The sequence below is a fragment of the Belonocnema kinseyi genome, chromosome 1 (assembly GCF_010883055.1).
Source record: "Belonocnema kinseyi isolate 2016_QV_RU_SX_M_011 chromosome 1, B_treatae_v1, whole genome shotgun sequence".
NCBI classification, from domain to species: Eukaryota; Metazoa; Arthropoda; class Insecta; order Hymenoptera; family Cynipidae; genus Belonocnema; species Belonocnema kinseyi.
In genome coordinates, this window is record NC_046657.1 from 79,718,206 (window position 1) to 79,734,091 (window position 15,886).

Sequence of the window (15,886 nt, forward strand, 5' to 3'; positions counted from 1 at the left end):
ATTAATCTCTTTAAATCTTTTTTAATGGCAAATTCAACCATTTTCGCGAAAATTATTTTTTTTTTTAATTTGAAAATTCACCTCTTCTGGTAGAAATTTAATCTTTTTGATATTAAAATTGCAAATTTTTGGATTGAAATTAAAATATTTTTTGCTGAGGATTTCAAGGAATGAATCTTTTTGATAGAAAATTCATGCATTTAGTTGAAAAATTCAACTTTTTAGTAGAAAATTCATCTTTTTTAGAAAATATTTTATGTTTTTTGGTCAAAAATGCAAATGGTTGGAAATAAATATTTTTTGTTGAGGAATCCACCAATTTGTTGAACATTTTTTTTGTATAAATTCTACGGTTTTTTATTTTAAAAAATTTTTATTGGAATATTAACGATTACGAATTGTTGAATTTTTACGACAAACAGACGTATTCTCTACCAAAAAAGAAGAAAAAAAACGAATTTTTAACCAAATATTTGAATTCTTATTCTAAAAATATCACTTTTTTACTAAAAATTAAATATATAATTTATCATTGAAAAAAAACAATTTTAAATTTAGAACAAATAATTTTTTACAGAACTGTTTAATATTGTACCAACTTGTTGAATTTTCATAACAAAAGACGCATTTGATACAATAGAGTCGAATTTCCAAACCGAAAATATAAAATTTTCAACAAAACTTGAATTTTTCATCAAATCGATGAATTTCTCACCCAATTATTGAATTTTCGGCAAAACAAAGACGAATTTCTAACAAATTGCATCGACTTTTAACTAATAATTTAGAACGAGGAATATTAATTTTCTATAAAAAATTCATTTTAATAGTTGAATTTTTAGCTTGAAAAGGATAAGAGAACACTTGTTAACCAAAAATGGAATGAACACATTTTTGATTGAAAAACAATAATTTTCAATTCAGAAGAACGAAGTTTTTGCACCGAAATTGAGCTTTCTATCAACTTTTTAATTTTTTAACGAAAAAGGATGAATTTTCTACAAAACAGTCTAATTTTGTACAAAGCAGGCGATTTTTAAAATCCGAAAAAATTTGAATTTTCGACAAAAAGAGTTGAATTTCCTACCAACGTGTGGAATTTTTAAACAAAAAGGACGAATTTCCCACAAAACAGTGGAATTTTTAAGACGAAAATATGAATTTTTAACAAAAAAGGTGAATTTTCGACCGAAAAGTGAAATTTTCAACCAAACTGTTGAATTTCCAAGCAAAAATGATGAATTTTCTACAAAACAGTTGAATTTTCAACCCAAAAACATACATTTTCAACCAAAACGTATATCTTCAAAGAAACAGTTGGATTTTCAAACAGAAGGATTAATTTTTTACCAAAAAGGATGGCTTTTCACACAAATTTCCTATTTTCAACACGAAAATATGAATTCCTAAGAAGAAAGGTTCTACAAAACAGTCAAATCCAGTGGGACGATGGTTGCTGTTGCTCTTGGTGGTTCGGAACCCAACTTAAACTGTAGGTCCCCCTCCCACCACAAAGTAAGTGTGTAGCGGTTGTGTAAAGGATTAGGGAAGAAGGTGCAAGAAAATTCCATTCCAAAACAGTTAAATTTTCAACACAAAAATATAAATATTCAACAAAGAAGTTAATTTTAAAACAAACAGTTGAATTTTCATCTAAAAATACGAATTAAAAAAAATTCATGAATTTTTAACTAAATAGGTGATTACTCGAACAGAAATATTAATTTTCTACCAAAAAAGATGAATTCAAACAAAATATACTTAAACTTTTAGTTTGAAAAAGATCACTTTTTATTAAAAAATTGAATAAATGAATTTTCATTGACAGGTTGAATTTTCAACCTGACAAGGTGATTATTTATTAAAAAGTATGCCCCATGTAAGACAGCATGGAAAAATCGTGGCCATACTCAGAATACGAAAAGAAAAGGGCTCAGGATGGGCCAAATCAAAATTTCAAATTCAGAATTTTTGATCCAGGAATTTGAGAAATTTGGGGGACGAAAGGAGTTTGTCGGTAAAAAGCAAAGACTTGCCAAATGATTGCTAATACGTTTCTCATTTCCGATGTGGCAAGGGTGAGAAAAAGAAAGGAAAGTGGGCGCCGAAAGGACTGTTGGGTGATCCCGATTGTAGACGGGGCCAATCGAGCCTGCCAGATTCGCGGAGAGTTCATAATGCAGAAATTCTCGGTGACTAGGACGAGGGGCGAGATGCGAGATTACGGGAGAGAGAGAGAGAGAGAGAGAGAGGAGTGAGATAAGAGGAGAGAGAGGCGCATCCAACGCAGACATTCGTCACACGACATCAAACGCGGCTGCCGCCCGTTGGAGACGCGGCCGACCGACTCTAAAGACCCCGGTCGATCGGCCATGAAGACCGCGGCGAACAGAAAAAGAGAGAAAAATCGCCGGGGAAAGGGGAAAGGAAGGAGGGCACAAAACGGTGAAAAATGCGAAAACGGCAAGCCTTTTTTTGGCACGACTTTTTTTTATGGCTAAGAGCTAAGAAACAGATTCGGCTTGTTGCTACTTCAAATCAGCCATGTCATCGCTTTCCACCACTTTTTTCTTTCTTTTTTTATCGGGTCAAGATTCAGGATGTCTAGCGTTTCAGCAAATAAAAAAATCACAGGACTTTTCCAGATTTTCCAGGCCAAAAAATGCATTTTTCCAGGTAGCTCGTTTTTATAGTGATCAAATCGTTTTCATGAAATATGTAGAAATTGTAAGTCTAGGGACGTTAGTGATTTATAGTGAGTTCAATTCCGCGTGTAGTAAGTTTTTTAGAATTAGACTTGGTGCATTTTTACTGGGTTATCAAATTTTAAGCTAATTTAACTTTAATTTTCAATAAGATAATTAAATTTTTGAACGTTTAACCAAATGATCGAATTTCAAACAAAAAAGATTAAACTTCAACCAAAAATAGCTGTATTAATTTTTAACAAAAAGGTGAATTTTACATTCATTAGGAAGAACTTTTTGTGTCCAAACAGGTGAATGTTATAAAAAAACACTTAAGTTTTCAACCAAAGGGATGAGTTTTCACCAAAATACTTGAATTTTCAACTACAGTTGCATTTTTAAAAGAATATTGAAATTTTTTACTAAAAAAATTAATTTTCAACTACTTTGAAACAAAAAACATTAATTTTCAGTAAAAATTTGTTTTAACAAAACAGTTGACTTTTCAAACACAGATGAATTTTTCACAAAGTAGGTTAATTCTTAACCGAAAAAGACTATTTTTCGACCCAGAAGACATATTTTATACAAATCCATTTAATTTTCAAGGAACAAGATGCATTTTCATTTAAAATAATAAATCTTCACTAAAAAAGGAATTAAAAAAAGTAGACCAACTGTCAACCCAGAAGTTAAATTTTCTCGTAAAAAAGACCAATTTTTAACAACAAAAAAAAGAAAGAAATTCCGTCTTTTCAAGAAAAACGATGAATTTTTTAAAAAACACTTACATTTTCAAACAAAAAATATGTGTTTTCAACAAAACTATAATTTTCTATAAAAAAAATCGCAGTTTTAACCATAAAAGAGTAAATTTCATCCAAAAAGATATTAAGTCATATTTAAAGTAAAAAATTAATTTCAAATGAAATAAAAACAACTAATTTTTAACTAAAGAGATATTTCTCTTAACAATCTACTTGAATTTTTATTTTAAAAAAATCTATTTGCAGCCAGAAATGGAATAGTTGCCTTTTGAATAATGGAGATCAAATTTCTTCAAAAAGAGATGAATTTTCAAATCAAATAGACGAATTTATAAAAAAAGTAGTCCACTTTCTGTGAAGAAAGACTTTGCAGTCAATCAAGAAAAAATATTGAAATAAAAATGTTGCATTTTTAAGCTAAAGAGAACAATTCTTAGAAAAAGTTGAATTTATAACTCGAGAAAATGAAGTTTTAACCAAAAAGTTAATTTCCAATCAAAAAGTTAAATTTTCTACCAAAATACTCAAATATTTAGAACAAAAAGAAAAATTGTTAACAAAACAGTTGAGTTTTTCAACCAAAAACAAGACTTTTTTACAGAAAAGTTTATTTTTACGCAAAAAATATGAATTTTGAACTAAAAATTATCAATAATGGAATAATTATATTTTCGGAGCAAAAATTAAAAATTTTAATTAATCCAACTAAAAGATAACGAATTATGGACAGAATAGGTTAATTTTCAACCAATAAAATAAATTTTCAAAAAAGTAGATGAATTTTCAACCAAAACCAGTTGAATTTTTAAGAACAAAAAAAAAAACTTTTTAACAAAATAGTTGAATTCTGAACAAATTAATTGAATTTTCAACAGAACAATTACTTTGTTATCAAAAAATGGAATATTGAAATTTTCAAATTAAAAACTGAATTTGGAACCAAAAATATGAATTTTTAACCAGATGAATTAAACGAGAAAGACGAGTTATAAATAAAATTGGTGCCTCAGCGAAATAGACAAATTTTCAATAAAAAAATGATGAATTTCCCACCAAATAGTTGAATTTTCCACACACAAAAAACATGTTTTTTTAACCAAAAAAGGAATGGCCAAAATTTCAGTTTAAAAAACTTAATTTTCAATGAAAAAAACTAATTTGATACCAGTTGAATTCAATACAAAAATATAAATATTTCAACAAATATTTGAATCCTGGAAGAAACAAATGAATTTCCATGAAAATGCATGAATTTTTTACGAAATAGCTGAATTTCAGACTTATAAAGGATACATTTAGAACAAAAAGTGACTTAAATTTCCAGAACAACAATTTAAAATTTTCAAAACTGTTACATTTTCAACCCGGAAATACGATTATTTAACAAAAAATTTAATTTTCAACACAAAAGTTAATTTTTAAGGAAACAGTTATTTTCTAACAAATTATTGATTTTTCAAAATAAAAAGACGAACTTTGTTGAATTATCGATCCAAATTATGAATATTTTATTCATAAATGTAATTATTTTATTGATAATCTGATTATTTTGTTAAAGTTATCTCGTTTGATCTAAAATTCAACTACTTGCTTGAAATTTGAATTACTTTGTTAAAAACGTATAGCACGTTTAAATATTCCATTTTTAGACATTTAACCTTCTTGCTCAAAAAAAAATCTTTTGGGTTGAACTCTAATGATAAAAAATTCATTTTTTGTCAAAGATTAATTATTTAATTTAAAAATTCAGCTTTTTGGTTGAAAATGCAAGTGTTTTGTTGAAAATTCGTTTATTTTTGTTATTAAAAATAATGTTTGAAACTGAAAATGTAACTACACCAAACTCCCACGTTCAGTCACCCCGTTCTCAGCCTTGCGAAACCATTTCAAGGCTATTTGAAGGCAAACCCCGACACTTGACTGAAAGCGAGAGTTTGGCATATTCTAAATTTTGTTCGAACGTGATATTTTTAATTAAAGATTGCTCTTTTATAGTAGAAAACTCCACAAATTGACTCGAAATTCATGTATTTTATTAAAAATTCATCTTTTTGTTAGAAATTTATTCTTTATTCATTTGTGGCTGAACATGCAAATGTTCGATTAAATAAATCTGCTTTGCCTAAAGATTCAAATATTCCACTTAATTTCGTACTTTTGGTTTAAAAATCACTACTTGGTTAAAGGGTTCAATACGTTTTTTAAACTTGCTAAAATTGATGCAACATTTTAATTCAAGACTAACCTGTTTTGTAACAAATTCGTCTGTTTAGCTTGAAAATTCAACAATTTAGCAGAAAATTAAACTGTTTGCTTTAAATATAATTTTGTTGTTGAAAAATCATATTTTTCGTTATCTAATCAACTGCTTGATCAAAAATTCATCATTTTTTGTTAATTCAAAAGGTTCAAAATTCCTTTTGTTTTCACATTAATTTTTTAAAACGAAAATTTATAAAATTCCATTTTCTATTAAAAAATGCCCGTGCGGTATCGCAAACCACACAATGCTTCTTATATGTGCCCCCTTCCCTAACCCCCTTAGAATATACGAGCCTGCCGTCATTCACAATTTTATATTTCCACTTCAATTTGTTTCAAGCTACTAAAAACGCGAGATATTAAATAAAAAAAAAAACCCTGTGTCCTGATTATCCATCATTTGAGCAAAAATAAACAAATTAGTATGGACGTATCGCCGTGCGGTCTTTCTGATATACGGTCTGTGTGTCCTCAGAGCCATGTCAGTGCAAAAAATTAAATCACGTCCATACTGAAAGGTTAAATTTAAAAGTGTCTGTAATTTAAAAGGCACCGAAATTAGAAAGCGAGCGAAGATTAAAATAAAATTTTTCTTTGAAAAATAAAGAAATGAAAAAAATGGCTACTGGATCTCGAATTCAGTCTTAAGTCGTCTTGTCGTCGACCAATTAAGAGGCCTAATCTCGAGCCATTAGAAACAGTACTCGGAGCCTCTTATCCCTCTCCCTTGCCTTATCTTGGTCAATTGCTCGACGTTACTTATCCATTGTCTGGTTCTTAGGTGCCAGAAAAGCAGATCTTAAATCTAAATTGCGTCGGTTTGTCACCGTCTTTACACGTTTGTATTAACATGGTGGGTTGCTCTATTTCGATACAACAGCGAGCAAACGTGGAACTTTAAACAAGAGCTATGCCGGTAGCGATAAGTACTAAGTGGGTACGTTCAACAATTATCTACATCCCCATAGGCGCGCCACTATAAATCTGGCGTATCGTTAACTTTTTCTCTCGCCGTTTCTCTTTTTTCTTTTTATAAACTCACCGGCGGATTATACAAATCTTTAGGTTTATCGAACGCCTAGATTTATTTACGTTAATACTGCCGTACTTTTGAAAAAAAAGGCTCTATCTACATTTTTTTCAACGATAAATGAATTTTTTATATCGTTGGATTCGTAATTAAAATTCAACCGAAATCCAATTGTAATCGAAAATAGAAAGCGATCGAAATTCTAAAACGGTTTGAAGTTTTAAACATCCGAAGTTAGAAAATGACTGAAGTTTATATGCGACCAAAATTTGGAAATTTTTAAATTTGAAAGCGTCCGAAATTGAAAAACCATCCAAAAAAGAAAGCCACCGAAGTTGAAATATGACCAAAATTAGAACACAGCCTCTTTTTAAATCACTGGAAGTAGAAAACGACCGAAATTATAAAACGGTTTACATTTTGAAACATCCGAAGTCAGAAAATGACCGAAGTTTAGACACGACCAAAATTTATTGAAATTTTTAAATTTGAAAGCGTCCGAAATTGAAAAGCCATCCAAAAAAGAAAGCTACCGGAATCGAAGTCGACCAAAATTATAAAGAAAATTAGAAAGCAGTCACTTTCTAAAACACTGGAACTAGAAAGCGACCGAAATTATAAATCAGTTTAAATTTTGAAATATCCGAAATTAGAAAATGACCGAGGTTAAAACGCGACAAAAATTTTTTAAATCTTTAAATTTTAAAGCGTTCGAAACTAAAGGCCATCGAAAAAAGAAAGCGACCGAAATTATAAAACAGCTTGAACTTTGAAATATCCGAAATAAATAGAAAATGGCCGAAGTTTAAACATTACCGAAATGTGGAAATCTTGTAACTTAAAAGCGTCCAAAATTTAAAAGCCATCGAAAAAATAAAGCGACCGAAATTCAAAAGCAACCAAAATTAAAAAAAAGTATATTTTTTCAAATGACCGGAATTAAACAGCAACCGAAATTATAAAGCGGTTTAAATTTTGAAACATCCGAAGTCAGAAAATGACCAAAGATTAGACACGACCGAAATTTATGGAAATCTTTAAATTTGAAAGCGTCCGAAATTGAAAAGCCATCCAAAAAATAAAGCTACGTAAATTTAAAAGCGACCAAAATTAGAAAACAGTCTCTTTTTAAATGATTGGAAGTGGAAAGCAACCGAAATTATAAATCGGTTTAAATTTTGAAATTCAAACGCGACCGAAATTAGAAAGTACTAAAGAAATTATAAATCGGCCTGAATTGTAGAATGATCGCAGTTTGAATACGACTAAATTTTGTAAATATTCAATTTTAAAAACGTCCGAAAAATGAAAACCAACGAAATTATAAAGCAAACAAAATTCAAAAGTGACCGATATCAAAAAGCGATCGAATTGTGAAAATCTTTAAATTGAATAGCTTATGTAATTTGAAAGCTAATATGTCCGAAATTGAGAAAACGATCTAATAGAAAGCGGTATAAATTTAGAAACAGCCAAAATTAGAAAGCGGCCGAAATTTAAAAGTGGCTAAAATTTGAAAGTGACCAAAGTTTCAGAACTTTTTAATTGGATAGTGTTTGCAATTTGAGGGCGGCGAAAATTTCAATGCCACTGAAATTTAGAAAAAGTAAAATAAATAAATAAAAAGCGGTATAAATTTGAAAAAAGCCCACAGTTAGAAAACGGCCGAAATCCAAAAGCGAGCAAAGTTTAGAAATCTTTAAATAAAACAGAGTCCTAAATGTTAAAAAGCGGAAGTTTCAATGTCACCGAAATTTATAAAAATTCGAAAAAAAGCGATACAAATTTTCAAAAGGCCAAAATTAGGAAGCGGCCGAAAGTTAAAAGTTACCGAAGCTTAGAAACTTCTTAATTGAATAGCGTTCATAATTTGAATACGGAGAAAATTTTATTTGTACTAAATTAAAAAAAAATGGAATAAAAAGTGATATAAATTTTAAAAAAGCCCAAAATTAAAAAGCGACCGAAATTTCAAAGCGACAAATTTTCAAAATCTTGTAGTAGAAAAGCGCCCTTTATTCTCAACAGCGAAAACTTCAATGAGACCGAAATTTAGAAAAGATCTAATAGAAAACAATATAAATTTGAAAAGGGCCAAAATTATAACGCGGCCGAAATTCAAAAGTGACCGAAATTAAAAAGAATGTTAAATTTGGAAACGTTAAAAATTAGAAGGCACCCAAGATTCAAAAGTTAACGAAACTAAAAAGTAGTCTAAAATTTAAAATGACCGAAATTAGAAGAGAGTCAAGGTTTATAAGCAAGTAAAGTTTAAAAGCGACTGCAAATTGAAAATCTTCCGATTTTAATGCGACCAAAATTTGAAAGCCAGTGGAATTTATAAGCGATGAAAATGAGAAAGCGGCCGAAATTCAAGCGACCAAAATTTGGAAACCTTCAAATTGAATAACTTTCGCAATTTTAAAGCTTTGAACATTTCAATAGTACCAAAATTAAGAAAAGATCAAATAAAAAGCGGTATAAATTTGGAAATGGACCAAATTAGAAAGCGGCGGAAATTTTTAAGTGACCAAACGAAACAGCGCCCAAAGTGGGATAATATTGGAATTAAATAACGTCCGTAATTTGAAAGCGGTGAAAATTTCAATGCCCCAAAAGTTTATGAAAAATCGAAAAGAAAACGGTATTAAATTTGGAAAAGGCTAAAATTAGAAATCTGCCAAAATTAAAAAGCGAAAGAAGTTTTAAAACCTTTTACATGATATCGTAAATATTTATAATGCGTCGAATATTTCAATGCCACTCAAATTTACAAAAAAATCAAATAAAAATATATATAAATTTGAAAAAAGCCCCAAAATTAGAAAATGACCAAAAATTCAAAGCGACTAAAGTTTGGAATTCATTAGGTAGAATAGCGCCCGTAATTTAAATGCCGTGAAAATTTTAATGCTATCAGAGTGCAAAAAATATTTAATAGAAAGTGGTATAATTTTGGAAAAGGCCATCAGTAGGAAACGGCCGAAATCCAAAGTTACGGTAATTAAAAAGCGGCCAAAATTTAAATGCAACTGAAATTTACAAACTGTCGAATAAATTTAGAAACAGCCACAATCAGAAAGCGGCCGAAATATAAAAGTGATCAGAAATTGAAAGAATTGAAAATAGAAAGCGACCGAAATCCAAAAGTATACGAAATTAAAAAGCGATCCAAAATTTCAAATGGCCGACCGATAACGATCAAACTGAGAAAGCGGCCGAATGTTATAACTGCCCGACAGTTAAAGCTTAAAAAGCCGAAAAAAATGTTAAGTGACCGCAATTAAAAATTTTCGAAACTTTCGATTCTTCATTTCTCTTTCCCGCCCCAAAATATCGCACTAGAAAAAAAGGCGGGAAGTTTGAATTTTCTAAATACTGGGAGTGCCCTCGGCAAGATCGATAGATCACAAAATGTCTCTATGATTTCTTCCCAGGTGGAATGTCGCTGGATCGCGATCCAGAAAGGGATTCCTGCAGGTCGTAGCACGATCTACGTGTTCCTTGCTCGTGTTTTGTATCCCGCCGTCACTCACTGACCTTGACTTGGTTGGATCACACCTTTTCTTTTTGCGTGTCGATTAGCAGATCCGATTTTTTTGTCATTCGACGATTACTCAACGGCGGGAAGAGATACCGTTGTCGCAGATTACGTAACAAAATGCTGGTGGGCGTAATTGCGGCAGTCGAAGGTAAAATGAAGGTAAAACAACAAAGTTCTTTTCTTACCTTTAAGGTGAGCAGAGTTTCGGGAAAGATGCCCAAAGCACTCAGAGTTTCGGAGTCGTTCTGCAGCTCGTGTCCATCGAGCATTAAATGCTGATCGAATGGTCCAGCTCCAAAAATTGGCATCATCTGAAAAAAAATTACTAGATATTACAGAATTTGTAGAGAAATGTATTCAAGTTTGGACACATTTATGTTGGGAAGAGCCGATAAAGTCGAACTGCCCGAAATTGAAAAGCAACAATATAAAAACTGTCCAATTTGAATGTGGTCGAAATTCAGAAATATATACGGGATAGAAACTTTGATCTCTAAATTATTTTTGGTCTTCTCATTTAAAAGCGACCGAAATTTCGAAGCCTTTGAAGCAAAAGCCTACCCGAATTTAGAACCATTCGAATTTAAAAGCGGCCGAAATTTGAAAGCCACCAAATGTATAAATGGACTAAAATTTAAAACCAAACACATTTAATAGAGATTTGAGAAGTCCAACTCGCCGAAATTTAAAACCACATAATATTTACCAGTAACAAAATTTGAGATTATCGGATTTCAAAGCGACCACAATTTGGAATTTATCAAAATTGGGAATCACAGGATTTCAAGGCTACTAACCTCTGGAAGTTGTCCAATGTCAATGTGGTCTAAATTCAGAAATTTATAAGCGACTGAAACTTTTGATTCCCAAAACATGTTCATCTTTTCCTTTAAAAGCAACCCAAAATTTAAAGACCTTTGAACCGAAAATGCTACCCAAATTCAGAATCAGTCTAATTTAAAAGCGGTCGAAATTTCACAGTCACCAAAAGTATAAGGCGACTAAAATTTAAAATCAAAAAAATTAATAGATATTTAAGAATTTGTAGAGAAATTTTTTCAATGTTGGACAAATTTATGTTTGGAAGAGACCGTAAAGTCGAACTGGCCGAAATTTAACACCACCTAATATTTAATAATACCAACATTTTGAATTATCGAATTTCAAGGAGCCAACAATTTGGAATTTGTCCAATTTGAATGTGGTCGAAATTCAGAAATTTATTAGCGACCGAAATTTTTTAATCTCCGAATGATTCTCGTCTTCTCATTTAAAAGTGACCGAAACTTAGAAGCCTTTGAATCAGATGCCTAACCAAATTCAGAATAACTCGGATTTAAAAGTGGCCGAAATTTGAAAGCCATCGAAATTAGAAAGCGACACAAGTTTAAAAGCGAAAATTTTTCTAGAAATATTTTAAAATTTATATAGTTAAAATTTACTAATGTCTGAAATTTAAAAGCGGCTGAAGTTCGGAAAAATGTTGAAACATTAACGGATATAATTTCGAATATAACAAAATTTGGAATTACAGGATTTCAAAGCCTAACAATGTGGAAGTTGTCCAATTCGAATACGGTCGAAATTTAGTCATGTATAACCCAGCGAAACATTTGATCTCCAAAAGATGTTCGTTTTTTTCCTTTAAATACGACCGAAATTTAGAAGCCTTTGAAGCAACCAGGCTACCCAAATCCAGAATTACTCGAATTTAAAAGCGGCCGAAATTTGAAAGCCAGCAAATGTGTTAAGGGAAAAAATTTACTGCAGATTTTTAAATATTTTTAGAAAATTTTTTTCAATTTCGGACAAATTTATGTTCAATAGGGACGATGAAGTCGAACTGGCCAAAATTTAAAAGCGTTTAAAATTTCCCAGAGTCGAAAATTTGGAATTATCGGAATTTAAAGTGACCAAAATGTAAAAGCCGTCTAATTTGAAAATGGCCGAAATAAAGAAATTTTTTAGCAACCGAAACTCTCATTCTCCAAAAGATGTTCGTCTTCTCATTTAGAAACGACCGAGATTTGTCACCTCTCAAAATTTTGACGTTTTTATTTAAAAGTGAAAGAAATTATGAAGTCTTTAAATGAAAAGCTTACAGAAATTCAGAAACGACGAAGTTGAACTGGTTGAAGTTTAAAAGCGCTTATATCTTACTAATGTCCGAAATTGGGAAACAGTTTAAATGATTAGCGTCCGAATCTTGCAATCCTAAAAAAAGGGATCAAAATTTAGAAGCCGTCAAATTAAAAAATGACCGAAATTAAGAAACGCATAAGTTACCGAAACTTTTAATTTCACAATGCTGACCTTTTCATTTAAAAGCGACCGAAAATTAAAAGACTTTGAATCAAAAGTCTACCGAAATTCAAAATTACTCAATTTTAAAAGTTACCAAAATTTAAAGGTGTTTGAAATTTACCAGCGTCCAAAATTTAAAAGTGAATGAAATTTCGTAAACATTTTAAGTCATTAGCGATCTAAATTTGTAACATATCAAAATACTGAATCATCGTATTTCAAAGATACCACAATTTGGAAGTCTTCGAATTTAAGAGTGGCCAAAACTCAGAAATTTATGAGTGATCGAAACTTGTAATTTTCCAAAATTTCGGCCTTTTCATTTAGAAACGACCGAGATTTAGAAGCTTTTGAAAATATTGAAAATACTTTTGAGATGATTGCTTTTATTACAAAATATTTTAAGTTTCCAGTCAGATTCTCTTGTATTTCTAGTTGTTGTCAGGGTTTATTGAAGTCACGTTTTCAAGTCACACGCGTGGAGAGATCAATGTCGTTGTAATAACAATGTACCGCGTCTAAATCTCGACCAGTTGGAATAAAAACTTGTTAGACTGACAGCTTTTTACTTCTAGGATTGCAGCGGACATTGCCAGACTGACAATTTACATCGTGAACGCACGTGCACGTAAGTCTAACAAGTTTTTGTGATCGAATCAGACTCAAGACATTATTAATTTTCAGATTTAAGAATTATTTTCGTTTTCTCTAGAATCCAGAATAATAACGAGGTTTATTAAGGAAAGAATAATTCAAAAACGGAGTCACTTTTTATTGTATATTAAAAGCCTTTTAAATTATTTAATCTTTACTTATAAAATGGCCGATTGTTTGGCAGCTTTACAACTTCGATCGCAATTAAATTTTAATGCTTTCAAATTTAGGTCGCTTTTAAATTTAAATAATGTCAACTTTGGTCGCTATTCAATTTTGGTCACTGTTTAATTTCGACCACTTTAAATTTTTGATCACATGTAAATTGTAATCCTTCCGAATTTCGGTTGCTTTTAATTCGAATCAATCGGTCAATATTCAGTTTCAGTCACTTTGAAACCTCAGCCGCTCCTACATTGCAAAACTTAACATTTTTTTGTCCCTTTTAAATTCGAATAATTCCGAATTTTTATAGCTACTAAATTTTGATTAGATTCAAAATTCAATCGCTTTTGAATGTCGAACGTACGTAAATTCTAAGGCTTCTGAATTTCGGTCAATATGAAATTTCGGGCGCTTTTCAATTTCAAAAGCTTTCAAATAATTTTTAATCAATATATCCTTGGTCATCAGAATTATACTTCTGAATTTCAACGAAGAATTTAGTAAAAAAAGCATAAATTATAATTTTTTACGGAAATCCCCTATTCCAAAGTGAAAATGATCTTTCTTGACGAAAATTTCCTGATCTAAGTCAGAATCACTTATAATTCCAAAAATACCCTCTTCAACATCAGAATTATATTTACTATCTTCTATACATACTAACTTTCTCTATTTGAAATTTGGAAAAGTGAATTTTTAAATTATGACAAATGTTTTAGGTGCAAAAAATAACTTCAAATTAAAAAATTCTGACTTGGAACAAGGAATTTACAAAATCTGAAGAATTCTGTCTTGGAGCAAGGTTTATTTGTTTAAATTCGCTGTTCAGAAATCAGAATTAAAATTATTTATAAAAATTTCCCGTTTCATATCAAACATTAAAATTCTTCGAGAAATTCCTTGTTCCAAAAGTCAAATTTAGAATTCTTGAAGAAATTTTCTGCTTCTTGTCCAATTGGTAAAATTAGATTTCTTTGCTGAAATTCCCTGTTTCAAACTAAAAATGATAATTGTTCATTAAAAATGCCTATCCTAAAGTAAAAATTATAATTATTTACTTTTCTATTTCAGGAGCTCTCAAATTTTTGTTAATATTAGATTTCGGCCGCTTTGAAATCTTTCGCTCCTCAATTGCAATACTTCTACATTTTGGTTGACTTTAAACCCTAACCATTCGTATCTATTATATTTCGGCTGAATTTAAATTTTGGTGGTTTTTCTTTTTCACGAGTTCTCAACTTTTAATCGCTAATAAATTTCGACCGCTTTCAAATCTCGATCGCTCCTAAGTTGTAAATTGCTTCCGAATTTTAGCCGCTTTTAATTTGAATCATGCCAAATTTCGGTTGCTTTTAATTCGAATCATACAACATTTCAATACTAATTAAATTTTTTACACTTAAATGTCGGCGGTTTTTCTAATTCGAAAACTTTTAAATGTAAATTCGAATCATTCCGAGTTTCGGCCAATAATAACTTTTGGCCACTATGAAATGTCGGTCCTTGCTAAATTGTACTGCCTTCAACTTTTGATCGCTTTTTCAAGAATTATAGAATTTCCGTCATTTACCATTTCGGTGGCTATTCAATTTCGGGAGCTCTCAAACTTTTCTCGATATTAATTTCGGTCGCTTGGAAATCTCGGTCGCTCCTAAATTGTAATCCTTCCAAAAGTTGGTCGGTTTTCTATATTTTGGTTACTACTCAATTTCGGCCACATTAAAATGTGGAGTGTTTGTAAATTACAATGCTTCTAAATTTCTTTGGCTTTTATTTTGAATCATACCAAATTTCTTTCTTTAATCAATTTCGTGTGCCTTTTAATTTCAGAGAGTTTTTCATTTCAGTAGCTTTTAAAGTTAAATTCGAATCATTTCGAATTTCAGGGACTTTAAAATCTTGGTCGGTTTTAAATTCCAATCGTTTTGAATTTTGGTCGCTATTCCATTTCGGCCAACGCTCACTGTCTGCAACTTAAAATATCGGTTCCTTCGCAAATCGCAATGCTACAAAATTTCAGTTTTTAAATTCAGATCATACCTAATTTCCTTCTTTATTAAATTTCGTTTGCATTCAAATTTCGGGTACTTTTCTATTTCGGGAGTTCTCAAATTTCGGTGAACATTCAAATACCGTTGCATTCAAATCTCGGTCACTCCTAAATTTTAATGCTTTTGAATTTTAGTCACTTCTAAATTCGAATCATTTTGAATTTCGTTACGTATTAAACTTTAGTTGCATTAAAATTTGGGGCGCTTTTCAATTTCAGGAGCTTTCACATTTCTGTCGCTATTGAATTCCGGCCACTATTCAAATTCGTCCATTTTGAAAATCGGATTGTTCATAAATTGTGATGCTTGCTTGATTATTTATTATTATTTTATTACACCATTAAGCCATTTCCCTTTCGGGGTAGGCGTGACTCACTCGGCAGGGGAAAGGAGTAGTGTGTGGATGGGATAGAGATTTTTCA

The 15,886-nt window shown here is 30.7% G+C and overlaps 1 protein-coding gene across 4 annotated transcripts in view; it reads right to left on the minus strand.

The window, feature by feature from the left end:
- Positions 1–15,886, minus strand: part of LOC117167768 (ubiquitin carboxyl-terminal hydrolase 48-like) — a 311,237-nt gene that overhangs the window by 70,043 nt on the left and 225,308 nt on the right. For all 4 annotated transcript variants that reach the window (XM_033352943.1, XM_033352951.1, XM_033352936.1 and 1 more), the window contains one exon: positions 10,476–10,601. In XM_033352943.1, the coding sequence (XP_033208834.1) occupies positions 10,476–10,601 (126 nt within the window). The remainder of the gene's footprint in view (positions 1–10,475; positions 10,602–15,886) is intronic.